The sequence below is a fragment of the Caretta caretta genome, chromosome 6, assembly GCF_965140235.1.
Source record: "Caretta caretta isolate rCarCar2 chromosome 6, rCarCar1.hap1, whole genome shotgun sequence".
Lineage (NCBI taxonomy): Eukaryota > Metazoa > Chordata > Testudines > Cheloniidae > Caretta > Caretta caretta.
The window spans coordinates 84391554-84410810 of record NC_134211.1 but is presented as its reverse complement, the minus strand read 5'-3'; the positions used below and the strand labels follow the sequence as shown (position 1 = coordinate 84410810).

General features: G+C 42.2%; 1 protein-coding gene across 1 annotated transcript; it reads left to right on the top strand.

Annotated features, from left to right (window-relative positions):
* Positions 1 to 3935: 3935 nt before the first annotated feature.
* On the top strand, positions 3936 to 13994 carry EAPP (E2F associated phosphoprotein). The gene is made up of 6 exons (XM_048854038.2): positions 3936 to 4093; positions 5459 to 5640; positions 8271 to 8369; positions 9124 to 9247; positions 10307 to 10423; positions 13368 to 13994. Exons 1-6 carry the CDS (start codon positions 4020 to 4022, stop codon positions 13642 to 13644), a joined length of 873 nt encoding a protein of 290 aa, XP_048709995.2. The 5' UTR covers positions 3936 to 4019; the 3' UTR covers positions 13645 to 13994.
* Positions 13995 to 19257: the final 5263 nt, after the last annotated feature.

Below are 19257 nucleotides of genomic sequence, written 5' to 3'. Positions count from 1 at the left end.
GTCGCCAGCGAGTATCCAATCCAGCTCTTTGTAGAATTGGCAGCTCCTGGGCATGGAAGTGGAGTGGCCATTTGCCTCCCATGCCATTCCACAACTCCTTCACTTTGACCCTGCACTGCAGTGTGTCCCGGTCATGGCCCCTTTCTGTCATGAATCATGAATTCTGGCCATAGGTGTTATAATACCAATGGCTGGAGCGCAGCTGGGATGGGATAGCCTCCTCTTCTCCAAATGCTCATGAGGTCCAGCAGCTTGGCATTGCTGCAAGGGGAGGATCGCCTGGTGCACGGAGCAGGCATGGTCACCTGGAAAGATGCGCTGAGACCACTGCATGTGTCACTGAGCAAACAGGAAGGGGACTTTCAAAATTCCCAAGGAATTTAAGAGGTGGGGCTCATGGTCACCTGAAGGCAGGGCAGTAGAGTTCAAACCAATGACCAGAAAGGCGAGAACAGGCATTGTGCATGTGACTGGGGTCCCAGCAGGGGTCAGCTGAGATCACTCAATGGGGGTAAACTGTAAAGAATGGGGTAGAGAATCCCCATAAAGCTGGTGGATATTCCAATACTTAGATTTACCAAGCCAGCATAAAACAGCTTCTTTATTACCTTACCAAACAACACAGGTGTCTCGAGAGAGGCCTGAGCCTGGATCCTTTTAAGGGAACTAAGTCAGATATGATGATTTCATCATATAAAAGAAAAGGTTCTACCCTTCCCAAAGGCTTGGACACATTACCTCTGCGCTTAATGAATGTTTCAGATCTTACCAAATACACACTCCAGCCACTTCTGATTAAAAATTAAAATTTATTAAAAAAAAAAGAGAGAGAATGGTTAAAAGATCAATATCCATACAGCCATGAGTTGAATTCATTGAGGTTTAGATTCATAACAGAGACGGTGAGCTTTGTAGGTGTAGAGAGTTCCTTTAGAATTCACTTCACAGGTTATAGTCTAGTGTCTAAATATCATATTCAGGGTGTACCATCCTAACTGAGACCTCAGTATTGTGACTCAAATTTGCCCTGGTGCAGCTTAAAATAATCTGAGATGACAGAATTGGGACCCAAGGATCTTTTATACAATTTCATGTCCTCTTTGACAAGTTGGGAGTTCATCCGGGAAGAAAAGGTAATTAGGATGACTTTGAAGGAGGTCCATCACCAATACTCAGCTATAGAATTAACAAGGCAATTTTGTTTGTTCCTCCACCATTCACAGATTATTTGCTGTACTTTTCAAAGAGAGATGAATACAGAGATATCCCATGTTTACAATTCATTTAAATGCTAGGATGATCTTTTGATCTCTGAATTATCAGAATACAACCTAGGGACTGTTGATTACATTGTCAACCCTGTTCATACATATGTAAATACACAGACATCTCCCCACGTCTTTTGAGGGTTGTTTATTTTGTAGGATGTTTAACCCTTGTTTAAAGCCATGCGTCACAGTGGGACACCTCCAGGGGGCCAACTGCAGCACTGTAATCGACTAGTGTGTCTACATTGGCACTGCAGCAATATAGCCCCAGCGGGGTGGTTTTTTTACAATGCTGCAACTGTGCAGTGTTTGAGCACTAAGTGGCTTGGCAGTGTGTACACATTGGGAGTTGCAATGCAGAAAGCTGCCTTACTGCGCAGAAACTTGCCGGTGTACACAAGGCCTGAGTCTTTGGTTAGTGATTTGAACCATGAGTCTTTTTCCAGAGCTGTGGTTCTGTTGTGTAATTCCAGAACAACTGTGCAAAAGTGTCTCTACCAGAGGTTCTCAAACTGTGGTCCACAAGCTCCATTCTAAGGTGCGTGCCTGAGCGGCCACACACAAGAGAATGAAGGGCTACCTACCTAATTAGTGGAGCCGCGCAGGCGTGTGTTGCTGGAATTTAGGACATAGAAGGCTATGGCGGCCAGAGAAAGGTGACTTTCCCCAGCTCCAGGGCTGTGGCTGCAGGGGAGAGATTCCCCAGCCCCAGCTTGGGGGCTGCTGGGGTGGGGAGAGACCCCTCTTCTTCCCAGCCCCAGGTCGGGGACTGCTGCGGCGGGGAGGCCACATCCATCACATTAGAAAGTTAATACTACTGATATTATTTGTAGAACAAAAAAAGTTGTGTTTTTTTTTTTATATAGCACTTTTATCCAAAGCATTTTACAATAGTTAGCTAACAGTACAAACAACATTTGGAAACATCATTAAGTGGTCAGCTGAGACCCTCAGCAATTTTCACGTGGTCTGTGGGGAAAAAAAAAGTTTGACAACCACTGGTCTATACCTTATCTGCTTCATGACTTCCATTCAGTCTTGGAACTGCTGCATGTGTTGCTTTGTGGACAATTGGCAGAGCAGCAGGGATTTGGATAAATGGAGTTTTGTGTTGAGATCTATACAGAAGTGAGTTAATATGCCAATAACTACATCTTCTACATGCGTTCACATTGATATATCATTTTTGGATCTCATGACAGAAGTGGTTTCAAACATGGGTAAGATGCACGGTGCAAGCCTTCCTTTACTTTGATGCAGCCATTTACACTGGGGGATTGTACAGATATGTAGCTATACAGGTATAAATTCCTGATATAGACACGTCCTGAAAGGGATGCTGATGCTGAAAATGCTGCTGGTATCATGGATTGGATTGTGTAGCTTCCAAGTATGAAAATCAACATTTCCAGTGACTACTGGTGCATATAATTCTTTCCAGTTGTGTCTATAAATAATATGCTATTCATTTTAGGGATCATTCCTTTGATGTATACATTCGGAGGAGCTCATAATCTACAATCAGACTATAGGAGAAAAGGAGTACAATGCCTATACTGTTAGCAGAAAAGGACCTGGGGTTACAGTGGACGAGATGCTGGATATGAGTCAACAGTGTGCCCTTGTTGCCAAGAAGGCCAATGGCATTTTGGGATGTATAAGTAGGGGCATTGCCAGCAGATCGAGGGATGTGATCATTCCCCTCTATTCGACACTGGTGAGGCCTCATCTGGAGTACTGTGTCCAGTTTTGGGCCCCACACTACAAGAAGGATTTGGAAAACGTCCAGCGGAGGGCAACAAAAATGATTAGGGGACTGGAACACATGACTTATGAGGAGAGGCTGAGGGAACTGGGATTATTTAGTCTGCGGAAGAGAAGAATGAGGGGGGATTTGATAGCTGCTTTCAACTACCTGAAAAGGGGTTCCAAAGAGGATGGTTCTAGACTGTTCTCAGTGGTGGAAGAGGACAGGACAAGGAGTAATGGTCTCAAGTTGCAGTGGGGGAGGTTTAAGTTGGATATTAGGAAAAACTTTTTCACGAGGAGGGTGGTGAAACACTGGAATGTGTTACCTAGGGAGGTGGTGAAATCTCCTTCCTTAGAAGTTTTTAAGGTCAGGCTTGACAAAGCCCTGGCTGGGATGATTTAGTTGGGGATTGGTCCTGCTTTGAGCAGGGGTTGGACTAGATGACCTCCTGAGGTCCCTTCCAACCCTGATATTCTATGATTCCATGAAAAAAGTAAATAGTTAAAATAGGACATCTAAACTTCCCAGAGTAAAAGCAGTGTTTGGTCCATCCCTGTAGTTAATCCATTCCTCCAAGAGGCGGTAGGTAGGTTGATGGAAGAATTCTGCCCCTTACCGGGGTCAGAGCGCGAAGTATGTCACAGCGCTGAGGGATGCAGGGAGGAGGGGGATGTTGCACCGTTTTCAAGGGCAGGTTCTGGCCCGAGCTGGCGCTGGGCTCGCACCGGGCTCGCACCTTCACCCCGTGCACAGCACTCGGCCACGATCCGTGCGTGGCTCTCCCGTGCCGGTGCGCTTGGGATAAAAGGCAGGCGGAGCTGGGCGGCCTCCTCGACCCGGGGATCGGGCCCCAGGAAGGCGCTCGCAGGGGCCCAGCAAGGCCGGGCCGAGCCGCAGGAGCGGAAGAGGGCGGCGGGGCAGGTTTCTGGGTGGACCGGGTTTGGGGGCCGATTTCGCTGCAGCACCGATCGGAGCGGGGCGGGGGCTGCTTGGGTGTCGCCATGAGCCGTCTGCAGGAGGACGATGATCCCTACGTGATCGAGGAGCCCAGCGACGAGGAGCCGGGGCAGAGCAGGTACCGAGCGACCCGCGGGGCTGAGGGGGGGAGTCCCCCGCAGAGCCTGACCGGGCCTGGGGCCCCCATGACTGACGCAGGCAGAGACACGCCCGTGCCCGGGCTCAGAGGTGTCACGCGAAGCCTCTGCTTCTTTACTCTCCCCTTCTAATAAAGGTCCGTAATTCGGCCAGGAAGGGTTAGAAATGACCCCAGCACCCACACCCACAGCGTAAAGTATTTCCGTCGATACTACCCGAAATGTGCAGACAGGCAAAGTGAGCAAGCGGCTGCATGAGAACTTCGTAGAGTCCCACCTTCATGAGCACAAAGCGTGATGTAACAAATGCTGCATGAAGTTCCTGTTTACAGCTCTGCTGAAACAACCCGCTTAGGATGCCTTTACCTTTTTCAATCTCCGATCTGATCCCTCCATCATTTCTTGCCACTGTGAAAATATAAATTAATAACAAATCTTTAAAACCCTTAAACCCTTAAAATCCTTTTGCACGACTATGAATGTCTCCATTGAAAAATGTTTAAAAGTAAATGTTAGTATTAGCTGTTGAAATTATTTCTTTTAAAAATAGAATTCCGCCAAGCTTATATATATATATATATATATATATACATATTCCCATCTCAGTTTCTAGTCCTACTTTGTTTTACTTTCAGTGTTTGATTTGGGTTATTCTAATGCCTTGTAACACCGTGTAAAATGAAATGCATAGGTTTATTGGCATTGTGATTGTATAAGTGTAAGCAAGCATACATGGTTCATTGCAAGACTGCTACAGGAACACAAATCTTACATTCTCATAAAGACTTTTTAAAAACGGTCTCGTGCACTATTGACTCCTACATTTCCACACTGTGTCACCACACAAAAAAGTTTCTTATTGCACGGTTGCTGTACACCGCCAAGAAATGAACCACAAGGAGCATATACTGGAAGAGAGGCAAGCTGTAATTTATGGTGAACAGTATACGATGTCACTCAAATGCAGTTTCCTTCTTTAAAAGAAATTTAATTTTCTAGGACTTTTTTCCAGAGCTTGCTGTTTTGTTTTTTTTAAAATAACAGAGTAGTTTTAAATATTTCAGTTTAAACAAAAGACTCCAGTTCTGCAGCTGACAATACATAGGTAGATTGTTGTGCTTACCCACAGACCCACTGACTTCACTGTCAATTGCAGGATTGTGGCCTTAGTATATAGGCCAAAATGGAGCAGTAATCCAACTAAAATGCTAAAATATGTCCAGTCATTCAGCAGATATGTTGTTCCAATACTTCAGAACAATTCAAAAGATATTTTTATTGCATCAATAGAAGGGTTGATATTTTAAACTAATAATAATGGATTTTAATAATTAAATATCCTATAGCTCAGAAGATGAAGTGGATGTGCTTTTATATGGCACTCCCGATCAGAAGCGCAAACTGATAAGAGAGTGCCTTACTGGAGAAAGTGAATCTTCAAGTGAAGATGAGTTCCAAAAGGAAATGGAGGCGGAACTAAACTGCACCATGAAAACTATGGAGGGCAAGTGGAAGTCACTAGAAACAGGTAAATTATCTGTTTTAATATCTGCTCTTCTATAAAATAGTCAATTACAGGATGGCTAAATTAATGCATTATTTTACACTGGGGTTCGATTATGCTGATGAGTTGAGTTAATGCATTATTTGACCCTTCAGTATGATTACGGTGTGTTGACTGATAATCATAGCTGGACATCTATGCTAAAATGATCAGCAATTAAACAGTTCACCTAGCCATTTAAATTTAAACTATTATCAATATCCCAGTGCTCACTTAGATGAATGGGGCATTTCACACTTTCCAGGACTTTTCTTCTGCTCTTTCATTTAGTGGCTTGTCTTCCTTGGTCCACTTCTCCTTTTTAGGGGGTCTCCAGTCCTGTTCTCAGCCTGCCCTTCCTCCATGTACACGGGGGGCTGTGGCTGTACTTCTCCCCCTGCTTCCAGTGACTCCCTGATGTTGCCAGGATTTGAATCACCCTCTCATAGAAAGAAAAGGAGTACTTGTGGCACCTTAGAGACTAACCAATTTATTTGAGCATAAGCTTTTGTTAGCTACAGCTCACTTCATCATTAGTCTCTAAGGTGCCACAAGTACTCCTTTTCTTCTTGCGAATACAGACTAACATGGCTGTTACTCTGAAACCTCCCATAGAAGGGACAACAGGCGGCAGATCCCCTCCATCTGCTGCAGATCCTCTTGAGAGTTGTCAGCTGCCGCTTCTGACCTATGGGACTAAGCCCCTATGACATGAGGATTTAGGAAGTGGTCACATACTGGCAATAGAGAGGAAAGAAGTAAAAATAAAATACTACTTATGTTACAAAGTGAAAAAGAAATTGCTTACTACCCAGGAGCCCCCAGAGCTAGAAGAGTTTAATTGGAGAATAGAGCTACACTAAAGGGTTTTTCTAGAGTAGAGTTTGTGATTCTATTTTAACTTCAGTGAATTGACTGCTGATTAAATTGTGTTAACTAACAGAATTGCAAATGCTAATCTGGACATGCTACAAATATTTGTTCCAAGACACACACGCTTGTGGTTTACCATAGCTGTCACAGAATAAATGTTTCTAGTTGTTGACTAGCATTTTAGATAACACAGCCACTTTTTAAGCTCAGTGGTGCTGGTCTAACCTTAGTGGCTTTGAGCAATCTTCACAGCTGCTTTTGTAGGCTTTAAAGTTTGCTTTTTCTCTGAGCACTTGTAATGTTCAGAAGACTTCTTACATGAAAATCAAGTGCTTTTTAAGGCATCTTAAGCAGCTACAAGGATTCTCTTCTCAGAAGGAAAGGAATAGTGTTTGATGTGTTGAACTTGGTAAACCTCAGTCCCCAGGTGTGCCATAATTCTAAAGCGTTGGTATTGGATAAAGTCTCATTATATAGCAAACAACCATTTTGTGCTTTATAAGGGAAATTGGTACTGGTAGGAGGAGTATATTTGAATGTAATAAATTAGGGTGAATAACATACACTTCAAACAGTAGCTATTTGAGAAAATAATGACATCAGATTGAAATTAGTTAAAATCAAAATGTGTTAACAGGCAAAAAACAGATTTTAAACCTTAGCCCCTTGAGAGAACAGTGATAAAAAATATTTCAAAAGCTAGTCTATGAACTGGGAGTATAATTACCTCTCTCACAGCAGGACTAAAAGCTGCATCTGAATAGCCAAAGCTGTCCATCTCCAGAGTGCTTCTCTCAGATATATTTCTGTTCTTTGATTCAGAGTGACAATGGCCAGGGGGATTAGTTTCTTACTGTTCAGGAGAGCATGTGTTTTTGTTCCTGTTACAAAATGCATAGTGAGGCATTCTTAATTACCCTCCCAAGTCACCTATTAAAAGGTCCATTTTTAAACAGGATCTTTGATTTGCAGACATTTCAGCAAGGTAAATCTTGTTTTTCCAGTTAACTGGACAGACCTGAACCTGTGCATAGTTTCCAGTTAATTATCTTTTGTATTACCAAAGAGGCCATGTAGCACTTTCCTGGGTAGAGTTCCATAATTTGGAAATGATAGCTCACCCTGGACTATACTCTGACCATCCTTTTGAGCTGATATTATGTCCATTAGTTGCTTTATGATTGGTATATCTGTGCCTAGAGAAGATGATGTAGATGCATTTTATAAATTGGGCCCCAATCCTGCAAAGACTTCAGTGTGTGTAACTTTATGCAGTGTGAAGAGTCACATCAAAGTCAGTGTATGGAGCACAGTACGATCACGTTAATTGAGAACCGGTCTAAATTGAGACATATCAGTGTACACCAGTAACCCGCTAGCTGATGTCTAATATTTAGGAGATTTAATAGCACTTATATAACACTTTATTTTCGAGATAAAGTTAATGTGTGTAAATTCACCTCTAAATAAAGTGTTATATAAGTGCTATTAAATCTCCTAAACATTAAACTAACCATATCATCATCCATGCATTGATTTCAGTGGGACTACTCACAGGGTGAAATTACTCATGTGCATAAGAATGGGATCCCAATTACGTTTACAAACAGTTACAGGGAATGTACCTATGGTGATCCCTCTTCCTGAATTCATTCTTGGAGATAGTCTGTTTCTGTATATTGGGCTCATGACAGCTAATTCTGGTGCTTTCTTATTTTGTTTGGTTTTAATTTCATAAATAGGTACTTCCTCGAGTACTGGACAAGCTGGAACAGTCACCACTACAAAGTACTATGACGACATTTATTTTGACTCTGATTCGGAGGATGAAGATAAAGTAGGTAAATGACTGAGGAAAGAGGTGGCCACCTCTGCAGCAATATACCCTGCTCCAGACCTTGAAGAGTCCTCTCTAGAGTCTGGGACTGTGGCTGGAGAGGGTCTTGAGGGCAGGTGGTTAGGTTGGGGGCACATATGTCATCTCACACCATCATCAAAACTCTGAAAAAAAGTGATAATTTATATAGCCTGGTGCTGCATTAATCCTTCTACGGCAGTGTTCTGCAGAAGGGAGCAATCCAAGGCTTTGTTTTAATAGGGATTTTTTGTGATTGTAGCACAGCAAAAATGAAGTAGAAACTGTTGCTTTGGTAAATTAGTTAAATAGATCAGTGGTTCTCAGTCAGGGGTCCCAGGCCACCTGTGGGGCCGCAAGCAGGTTTCAGGGGGTCCACCAAAATAGACCAGAGAGGGGCCGGCATTAGACTCACTGGGGCCCAGGGCAGAAAGCCAAAGCCTGAGCCCCGCTACCTAGGGCTGAAGCCGAAGCCCGAGCAACTTAGCTTCGCGGGGGGCCCCCTGTGGTATGGGGCCCTGGGCAACTGCCCTGCATGCTATCCCTAATGCTGGAGGCTTTTCATCTATTGGATTTGCAGAAAAAAAGTTGTTGTGGCACAGGTGGGCCATGGAAGTTTTACAGCATGTTGGGGGGCGGGGGGCTCAGAAAAGGATCCCTGGAATAGATAATAGTTCTCTGTTTAATGGATCGTATTATTTGGGAGGTAGAATTCAACTATGTTTGCACAAATCTCCCAGGTACACAGGCGGCCAGGAAAAAAAGAAGACATCAGCAACGCCGGATTCCTACTAATGATGAGCTACTCTATGATCCAGAAGAAGATGATCGAGACCAAGAATGGGTGGACTCACAGAGACGAGGGTAAGCAGCTGTAAATGTTTTAACCCTTGAAAATATTGTTGAATATGCCGAGTAACTTAAGACTGTGCTGTAAAGGCAGTATGTCTAAAAGTTATTTTGTTGATTCAGAGCTTCATTTGAAGTATATGAAATAAAAAAGCTTGTTTTAATACAGCATTCACTTATCCACATTTGCAGGTGTCATTTACAGGTCCCTTTTTGTGATGCTCTGAACCTGTAGGTACTTGCCTGGGGCCAAATCCTACTCCACATGAACTTCCCACTGACTTTAATGGGAGTTCTAGTAGGATTTGACCCTGCAAATTCCACCAGAGAAAGTAATGATTATAAGTGTTTCTTTACCACCCCATTTGCTGTATATTTCTATTCTTTTTACAAAAATTAAAAAAGGCCTGACCCTGCAAGTCACCCATGTGTAGAACTCCCATTGAAGTCAAAGGGCATTCCACATACAGTGATCTTGCAGGATTAGGTGACATCAAATATTTTTTTTATGTCCTGGCATATTTTGATCACTAGATTATGTAGCTATAGGTCACTGTTTAGGTAAAATTAATGTGAATGCATTTTTGTTTTTGACAGGCTTGGAATTTAGTGAGGCAGAAAAAGTGTGTTTGGATAAAATGGATAGAGCCTGGAGCTTCTTTTCTGTGGGATTTTGGGGGTGTGTATGAAGTAAAAAACCTCTGGACTGCAGGAAAACTAGACTCTACAACTTGACAAGAACTGATGAAAGCAGAATTAAATGGCTGGTGGTGATTACACCTAGAAAAAATGCACCCTACTTCACGCAGAGCAAAGGCTCATCATACAAAAATCCACACTCTGTTAAGATTCAAATTCCAGAGCAAATTAAAAACCCATTCATACCAATAAAATATAAAAATGAGGGTTTCCAGGGATTTGAATCTGTGGATTTTGTACTGGAGAGCAGGGTTCCAGGAGGTATCAAACATTTGCTGTGGGGGTTTTTTGGTTGTAAATACAGCTTTAAGGTTCAGTCTACATGCCTAATCCATAGGGATGGATATTTTCACCTCTTTGTTTACCCCTTGGTAGGTACCAAAATATAAGAAGAACTCAGCAGCAGCCGTTCAAACCTCCAGCCATTCCAAACAGTGATGCTGTTTTGAACTGCCCTGCTTGCATGACTACATTGTGCTTTGACTGTCAGAGGTAATTACTGAACCATAAACATGAAGTGATCATTCTGTAATGTCTTATTTTCAGTTGCAGTGAAATATGTAATTTACACTTATTAGTTTTAAACAGCAGATGTGTCATTATGGAAGTAAAGGTGTGGATTCAACACATGCATGCAATTATATTTCACCTTAGTTCAGCAGTAGCAAATCTAGGATTTTTCTGTAGAGAGATCAGGGTGGGACAAGTATGGAAATAAGCAATATGTAGAAGTGTTTTGCAGATTCATTGAATATTTATGAGACAGTGATTTTCACTATATCTAATGCTTTTCAGAAGCGTTAATCTTAAAGATCCTGTCTATTTTGCAAACCAGTCAGCTGTATTTTCAGTCAGTTTGTTAGAGGTTTGGATCAACCTCCTAATGAATAAATGATCAAATTCTCAAATGATACTCAGTCTTTGTGGTACGTTGATAGTTTTTCAGCTAGCAAGAGTTTGAGTATGGGGGGAGGAAGTGATAGTCACAGGCAGATTAGTAAAAAAAAAAAAAAAAAATTAGTGAGGTGGCAATATTTGCAGATGATACAAAACTACTCAAGATAGTTAAGTCCCAGGCAGACTGCGAAAAGCTACAAAAGGATCTCACAAAACTGGGTGACTGGGCAACAAAATGGCAGATGAAATTTAATGTTGATAAATGCGAAGTAATGCACATTGGAAAACATAATCCTAACTATACATATACAATGATGGGGTCTAAATTAGCTGTTACTGCTCAAGAAAGAGATCTTGGAGTCATTGTGGCTAGTTCTCTGAAATCATCCACTCAATGTGCAGCGGCAGTCAAAAAAGCGAACAGAATGTTGGGAATCATCAAGAAAGGGAGATAATCAGACAGAAAATATCATATTGCCTCTGTATAAATCCATGGTACGCCCACACCTTGAATACTGTGTGCAGGTGTGGTTGCCCCATCTCGGAAAAGATATATTAGAATTGGAAAAGGTTCAGAAAAGGGCAACAAAAATGATTAGAGGTATAGAACAGCTTCCGTACGAGGAGAGATTAATAAGACTGGGACCTTTCAGCTTGGAAAAGAGGCGACTAAGGGGGGATAATGATGGAGGTCTATAAAATCATGAGTAGTATAGAGAAAGTAAATAGGGAAGTGTTATTTACTCCTTCCCATAATACAAAAGCACGGAGCCACCAAATAAAATTAATAGGTAGCAGGTTTAAAACAAATACAAGAAAGTATTTTTTCACACAATGCACTGTCAACCTCTGGAACTCCTTGCCAGAGGGTGTTGTGAAGGCCAATACTATAATGGGGTTCAAAAGGGAGCTAGATAGATTCATGGAAGATAGGTCCATCAATGGCTATTAGCCAAGATGGGCAGAAATGGTGTCCCTAGCCTCTGTTTGCCAGAAGCTGGGATTGGGTGACAGGGCATGGATCACTTGATGATTACCTGTCTGTTTTTTCCTTTTGGGGCACCTGCCATTGGCCACTGTCAAGAGGACAGGATCCTGGGCTTGATGGACCTTTGGTCTGACCCAGTATGGCCGTTCTTATGTTCTTAAATATCCCTAGCAATATGTTGACATTATGAAAGAATATTGGGTCACAGTGAACTAGTATTCTGGAGTGTATACAGGACATTGAGATGAGGGTACTGTGTTCATGTATAGTAGTAAATGTTTGACTGAGTTGCAGGAAAATGCCTCTGTTGTTGCCCAAAACAATTTGCTGGAGTGTTCAAATGATTTTAACTCAGTGTGGACTTCACTATTCTAAGCATTATAATGATCTTTGGTGCCTAGTCTTATGTTCTTGACACTAGGAATTAATGTTCTTAATATTGTAACTGAGTTGGTGGCCACCTTGTCCCAGATTTTGAACAGAGAAATCTTAACAAAAACACATTATCTTATCTGTTTGAGAGGGGGGGGAAATGAACGCCTTTCTCTCTGAACCCTTGGCTTCCATCTGCTACACTTTGTACTTCTCATTTGGTCTTGTTTAGCCTTCTGGGCTCTGTGCTGCATACAAAAGTTCAACACTCTTCTTGAGATCTAGATTTTAGAGACTGTATAATGATGCTAACAAAGGTCCAGTCCTGCGAAGTGTTGAGCTCTCTTATCTGTTTACCTTAATGGTAGTTGCCTCGTGTTTCAGGCTTTGAAAGGACAGCTTGGCAAAAATGGAGGAAGTCTCTGTTCATATTGAGAAGGTCTTTGAAAGCCAAAACTGAATGAGAAAAGCTTGGTATATCTGGGTCAGGTTCATGGTTGAATAACAGATGCAAGGATTTGGGATCATCTTAGCAGGGAAGAGTTGGGAACATACAGCATGGAGATGAGTTGAGGAACAGTAAAACAGAACTTTATTAGGATGGAAACAGGCAAACTACAAAAAACATATAGTCACCCCTTCCTTGAAAGCTGTCCTGAAGGTTGGATCTGAATTGATCTTTCTAGGGTAAATATATTGGCTCAAAAATTTAACAATTTAAGATACTAAATTTAAATTGGCATGAGATTCGTGGTTCATAAACATTTTTTCTGAAAAACAAAATTAGTTTTGGACTGATCTGAATCATGAGAAATGACAGGCTTAAAATGATTTTGAATATTTAAATTCTGGCTTCTAATCTTTGTCCCATTTTTAGCCATAAATCACCATTCATGATTCCATAGTAATATAGCTATGTAGTTCAGGGATGCTTATCAAAATAAGCATCTATTTATTTTTAAACAGCTTAACTTCAAAACTAAAGAAATGCTACATTTTCCTGGCTTTTGTACTTGTGATTTTTTATTTTGTTTATAAGACTTCACTTTTGACTGGCTGCTAGTCCTTTGACTTGGCGTTTCCGGTCTTCAATCCTACCTTCAGTAGTGTTAACCAATTTTGTGGAAGCAGAATTCTATCGGAGAATCTGACCATTGCATTTTCTTCTCTTCTTCCTAGACATGAATCCTACAAAACACAGTACAGAGCAATGTTTGTGATGAACTGCTCAGTTAACAAAGAAGAGGTTCTAAAATACAAAGGCCCAGTGAACAAGAAGATAAAGAAAGGACATAAGAAAATGAAACACAGCAACGAGATCACCACTGTGCAAGCAAATCAGGAAGAGGAGGAAGTATATCATCCAGTCAAATGTACCGAATGTTCAACTGAAGTTGCAGTCTTGGATAAAGATGAAGTTTTCCACTTTTTCAATGTTCTAGCAAGCCACTGTTAATGTGGAAAAACAGCTGTGCTGTTTAAAACTGTATGAAGTCTCAAAAATATGGACAATATTTTATCCTTTTCAAATGATACAAAACGTGTTTTGTTTTGTTTTTTTAAAAAAAAGTCTTAAACTGTCATTGAAAGAATCTTTGTAAAACTTCATGGAAGAGATACAGTTAACTGTTCACATTTGGGAGCAATATTCTGTCAGGCCCTCAGATAATGATAAAAGCATAGAGAGTTTAAATTCATGTACATATTATGCAATATTTTTGTGTATTAGAACCATTGCTCATGTACATATGTAGTATGTTGACATGTGTTAAACTGTTGCTTAGAATAAAAACGCTGTAAACTAGAGATCTTCTCCATACTTCGGTTGAGTGATTTTTTTAGGGTGCTGATAGAGACTGTATCAGTATTTCTGAATCTGTGTGGTGGTTGCTTGGGGTGGTAAATTAGTATGGTTTTGGTTGAGGTGCATATTTGACAGAGGAGAGGATTGTGTTGATGTATTTGGGGATTGGTCCTGCTTTTGAGCAGGGGGTTGGACTAGATGACCTCCTGAGGTCCCTTCCAACCCTAATATTCTATGATTTGGATACTGACCCCACTAAAGTGTCTAAATAGGGATGTTTTTATTTATGCACATTGGAAGGTTTTGTATTCTTCTTTTTGCTTTGTTCCCTGCACATCTCATTTAAGCAAAAATATTTAAACTTGGAGTTTAAAAAATCCCTGAGCTTTAATTATGGAGTGTAGGTAAGTAAGAGAGGCTTTTTTGTGTTTTCTTTTACATTTTTTTCCCATTTGTGGTGGCTGATGGACATGTCTTAAGAAAAAAGATATGTATACAATCTATTCTGTTGTCATGGAAATAGCTTTTTTTATTTTTCCTCTTTGTTTAGTAGACTGACAGTTTTTTTTATGGAAGTAATGAATGGCTTTTCTTATCTGGTAGTTTGGACTTTTTGTCAACCAGAATACAAAGTCACTGTCAAGTTAATGGTTGATCCATTAATCTACTTGACAAAGCATACTCCCAGAAGCTAACCTCTTGGTTTTGACTACCTAAGAGCACTTTTTCTGTTGCTGTGTTTCTCAGTATTTCTCAGACTTTTCAGGTTGGTGACTTCTTATTCAAAGTAAAATATTGTCATTACCTCCTTACCTTTTACTCACTTTTATAAGTAAACATATCACTATAAGCCTATAGTGTATGTATTTTGAGAAGTTGACAGAGAATGCTTGACTTTGAAGGGTAAAGGTGGATAGGGAGTGAGATTTTCTTTGCATTACTAATAACATTTTACAATTACAGACTAAGAGATGTATTGGAGCATGAGCTTTTGTGAGTGAATACCCACTTCGTTGGATGCATGTGACGATCCAGACGATTACAGATCCAGACTAACATGGCTACCCCTCTGAAGCTAGCTAAAATATAGTGCACAGTGTTGTGTTGTTGCATTATCTTCATAATATTAAAATATCAAATGGTGTTCCACATCAAATTGCACTGTGTATGTCACAACTGCAGCTGCTGCTATTAAAAACAAAAAACAAATCCCATGGTTTGGCTTGACATTGTGCATAGAGATATGGCTATACTGTATATGAAGCTATTCATACAAACTGTGAAATTAATTTTTGTGTACTATTGACTAACTGACTTTATTTTGTAAATAAATTTAACATTTATTTTAAAAAAAAATCATTCAACCTTAGGGGAATATAATTTAACACAAGTTTCAGTAATAGTCACCCTTTTATCCTATGAATTTTAGGGAAACTACTTGCAGCTGATGATGGTGGAAATATGAACCAACAATTTTTTGTAGCCTCTATTTACTGGACTGCAAAGATGTGTATTATTGCAAGCTTTTTGTGAAATGCAGACAACAGCAATCATTTGGCAGTTTCCAGTAAAATTCATCACTTTCTAGCAGTTTCTGGAAGTGTTAGAAATCTACTTTGCTAAATAGCAACAGTGATTGATTTATAATAGCAGAATTCCAGCTGGAAAAGAATTGACAGTTTGAGTCTCAGAGGGAAGAGAAAATCTTGTTGGCAGAAAGAACAGGAGTACTTGTGGCACCTTAGAGACTAACAAATTTATTTGAGCATAAGCTTTCGTGTTGGCAGAGGAGCAGTTGAAGATCTTAAGCAGAACTTCTTGCCTCCCCACTCCCAGCCAGGGGCAACAGCGTGGGGCTTCTCACCTCTGCGCTCCCAGCCAGGAGTCACCAGGGGCTTCTTCGCTCTGGCAGAGAGATCCATGCCCAGAATCCGCACAGGTGGTGCGTATAATAGGCCAGGGGAGGCTCTGCTCTATAATAGCCGTGGCTGCCAGACCCCCAGTTGTGGGGTTTGGCAGTGAAGTTTTTGCTTTATTATGCCCCATGCAGGTTCCGGGATGGCTGAGGAGGTACATACCTGCCTCCTTGGATGCCTCAGAACCTGCATGGGGCATATCAAAAGAGTCTTCTTACAGATGCTTTTTCCCCTGTGGGGGTTGGGTATGGGGAGGGGAGGCACAGCTTCAGCCAGCCCAGGGCTCCTCCGGCTACGGGGGGCGGAGGGAAGGCCCGTGGCTCCTCCAGGTTGGGGGGCTTCAGCCAGCCCGGGGTCCTCTGGGCAGGTGAGGGGGAGGCTCTGGGCTTTGGCCAGCCTGGGGCTTCTCTGGGTGAGGGGCTTTGGTCAACCCAGGGCTCCTCCAGCAGAGGGGGGTGTTTCTTGGGGTAGGGGGTCTCGGGGCTCTGGCTATGGGGGGGGAGGGGTCTTGAGGCTCCAGCTATAGCAGGGCATGGGCAGAACGGGCAGAGCTGGGGGGCTGGCTTCCCCAAAAGGGGACTCCACCTGCCACCCATGGGAGTCCGGCTGGCTGCTCTGCTCCTGGTGGGGAGCCAGGACCTCAGGGGTAGCAGGGTTCCCAGTTGGGAGTGGGGAGCCCGGGAGGCAGCCCAAGCCAGGAACCTGGTGGTTAGCCTGGCTTGGAGCAGAGACCCAGCAGCAGCCTGGCTGGGGAGCTGAGAGTCAGCTTTCCTGTCAATTTCATGGCTGCAGCAGCATATGCCCTACCTGTCTCATCGAGGTGGTTTTATTATATCGGCATAGCAGGGAAGTTACATTGGTGGCAGAAGCATTTCAGTGTGTACACCTCAACTGTTTTGTAGATGAAAGCTGACTTTTGCCGACAAAACAGTGTGATGTAGACAAGGCCTAAAATAGGACTGTCTACCAGAGACATCACATGTACAAGATAGGCTAGGTATAGTTAACGCTGGCCACATTTACTGTAGAATTCTGCAAGGCAGCAATGGTATGTGCCTACTTAGGTGTCTTGTGTATAAAAGGCCAATGTAATAACTTAGTGGTTGCTACACAAGGCAATCAAGCAGGCCTAGTGCTGATGCCAATCTGTCTGGCAATGTCACCCAGAAACATAGGACATGTTTGGAATACAGATATACCATACCTATCTATGTCATAATACAAAGATGAAACAAAATTATCATACTTGGCTGATTATAACATTTTCGCAGATACCTCACACGGCATATCTGGTTAGATTCCTTCCAGTTTTATAATATTGGCATTAACAATATCATGAAGTGTCCCACATAGTCCATACATCATCACACAAGTGAGCCCTAATCTTGTTACTATGTAATATCTTCAAAATGACAGGTCCCAGTCCCTTTCAGACCACTAATTAAGTGTGATTGCCCTTCTACTCTAATGCCCTCAACTTCCAGATCAGTAACTCTTGCTCCAGGTCTGGTCAGGCATCTTTGTATCAACATACCTCTGGGTCTGTGTCTACCCATTCTGAAAGGTCTAACAGATTTTCAGGGCTGTTGTCTGTGGAGCTTACTTAAGTCAAAATACAATATTGATATTTAGTATTTGGCGTAGCACATATGCTATCAGTATTAGCTGTTGGGCCTGCCTATGGAGAGACCTCTAAGGCCTTTCAAGGCCGTGTGCTATGAGTTTGTGTTTGGAACAGAGGAAGTACCAGAAACATGGCAAAAGGACTATAAAGGGCAGCTGCATCATCTCCATTTTGCCTTCAGTCCTGAGTTTAACTTCAGTGTTACCTACCAGTCTTGGGAGTATCTGCTCTCTCTTTTGCAGCCTGCCCTGACCTTGTCATTTCTAGTGAGGGCTGCCCTAGGCACCACCGAGTCACAACTTGGGAAGAGTGAAGCTAGTCCAAAGGGTCCAGAGTCAGTACTACTGGCTTAGTTGGTGCAGGTCTGTTAAAGAGTAGGTGGAGTGCTATGCCTGCAGGGTCCATAAAATGGCTAGTGCTACACCCCAAGCAATATGTTTTCCATTTTTGGGATCTATCCTCAAGAGAGAGTGACTATAGGTATCCAGGTTTCAGAGTAACAGCCGTGTTAGTCTGTATTCGCAAAAAGAAAAGGAGTACTTGTGGCACCTTAGAGACTAACCAATTTATTTGAGCATAAGCTTTCGTGAGCTACAGCTCACTTCATCGGATGGTATCTTGGAGGATCAGCCGTATGTGTTTGTAATAGCTGATTACTTCTTTCCCTTTGGCAGGATAGCCTATAGAACTAGTGTATGGTTATCCGTGGTGTACGTGCCATATATGAAGTTCAGGTATGAGCTCATCTGCTAAAATTATTGGATGGGGCAGATGTTACTGAAGGGTATACTAATCCCTAAGTATGTAACCCAGGTGGCAGGTGTTCTCAGTAATGTCAAACAGGCAGCGAAACATCACTGGGGTAAGGCCACTAGCAGAAGGAACACACACTTACTTAAGAATATGTCTGCTCAAGTGTATCAGGAGTGTTAACTGGTTTGGTTTAGCAATCACGAAAGGAAAAGGAGCTTGAGTGCTAAGTTGTTACAGGAAGTACAAAAGTCCATATGGGGTGGGTCACCTGGATGTCAGAATTCATCAGTGTACTGATTTCTAGCCTGGTAGAAGTTGCTTTGCTCTGCATTACAACAGGGTATATCCCTACCTATGTTCTGACTGAGCCAAAACTCTGGCCAATGCACCACAACCAAACCAGGCTAATGACTGGGCATATTCTGGTCATCATGAGGGCTGAGCCCGTGAACAGTAATGCATCCGATGAAAGTGAGCTGTAGCTCAAGAAAGCTTATGTTCAAATAAATTGGTTAGTCTCTAAGGTGCCACAAGTACTCCTTTTCTTTTTGCGAATACAGACTAACACGGCTGCTACTCTGAAACCTGGACAGTAAAGGGGACCAAGCAAGGAACAGCACTGGCATGTGCTGCAGCGTGACAAGCCAGTAAATCTTATTGGAGGGAATTGCATCAGACCATGAGGCAGAACCTCTGAGAGTAACCCAACCTTTGGAACTTGATCCGAAAGGTGAGGGTGAACCCACTGAGCAGGTAGAAGATCCAATATGTGAGGAGGAGCCTTCTAGTCTGAGTTGAAATTAACATACGGGTGAGGAAGAAAGTGAACCCAGAGCTAAGAGGGGATAACGGAGACCACAAAGAGAGCACAGAGTTTTTTCTTGGTACCAACGCTTTCATGTGGACTAATGATGGAAGAGAGGATGCTTGTTTTTCACAGAAAGGCGCATGTGATGAATTGGCTAAGCAGTC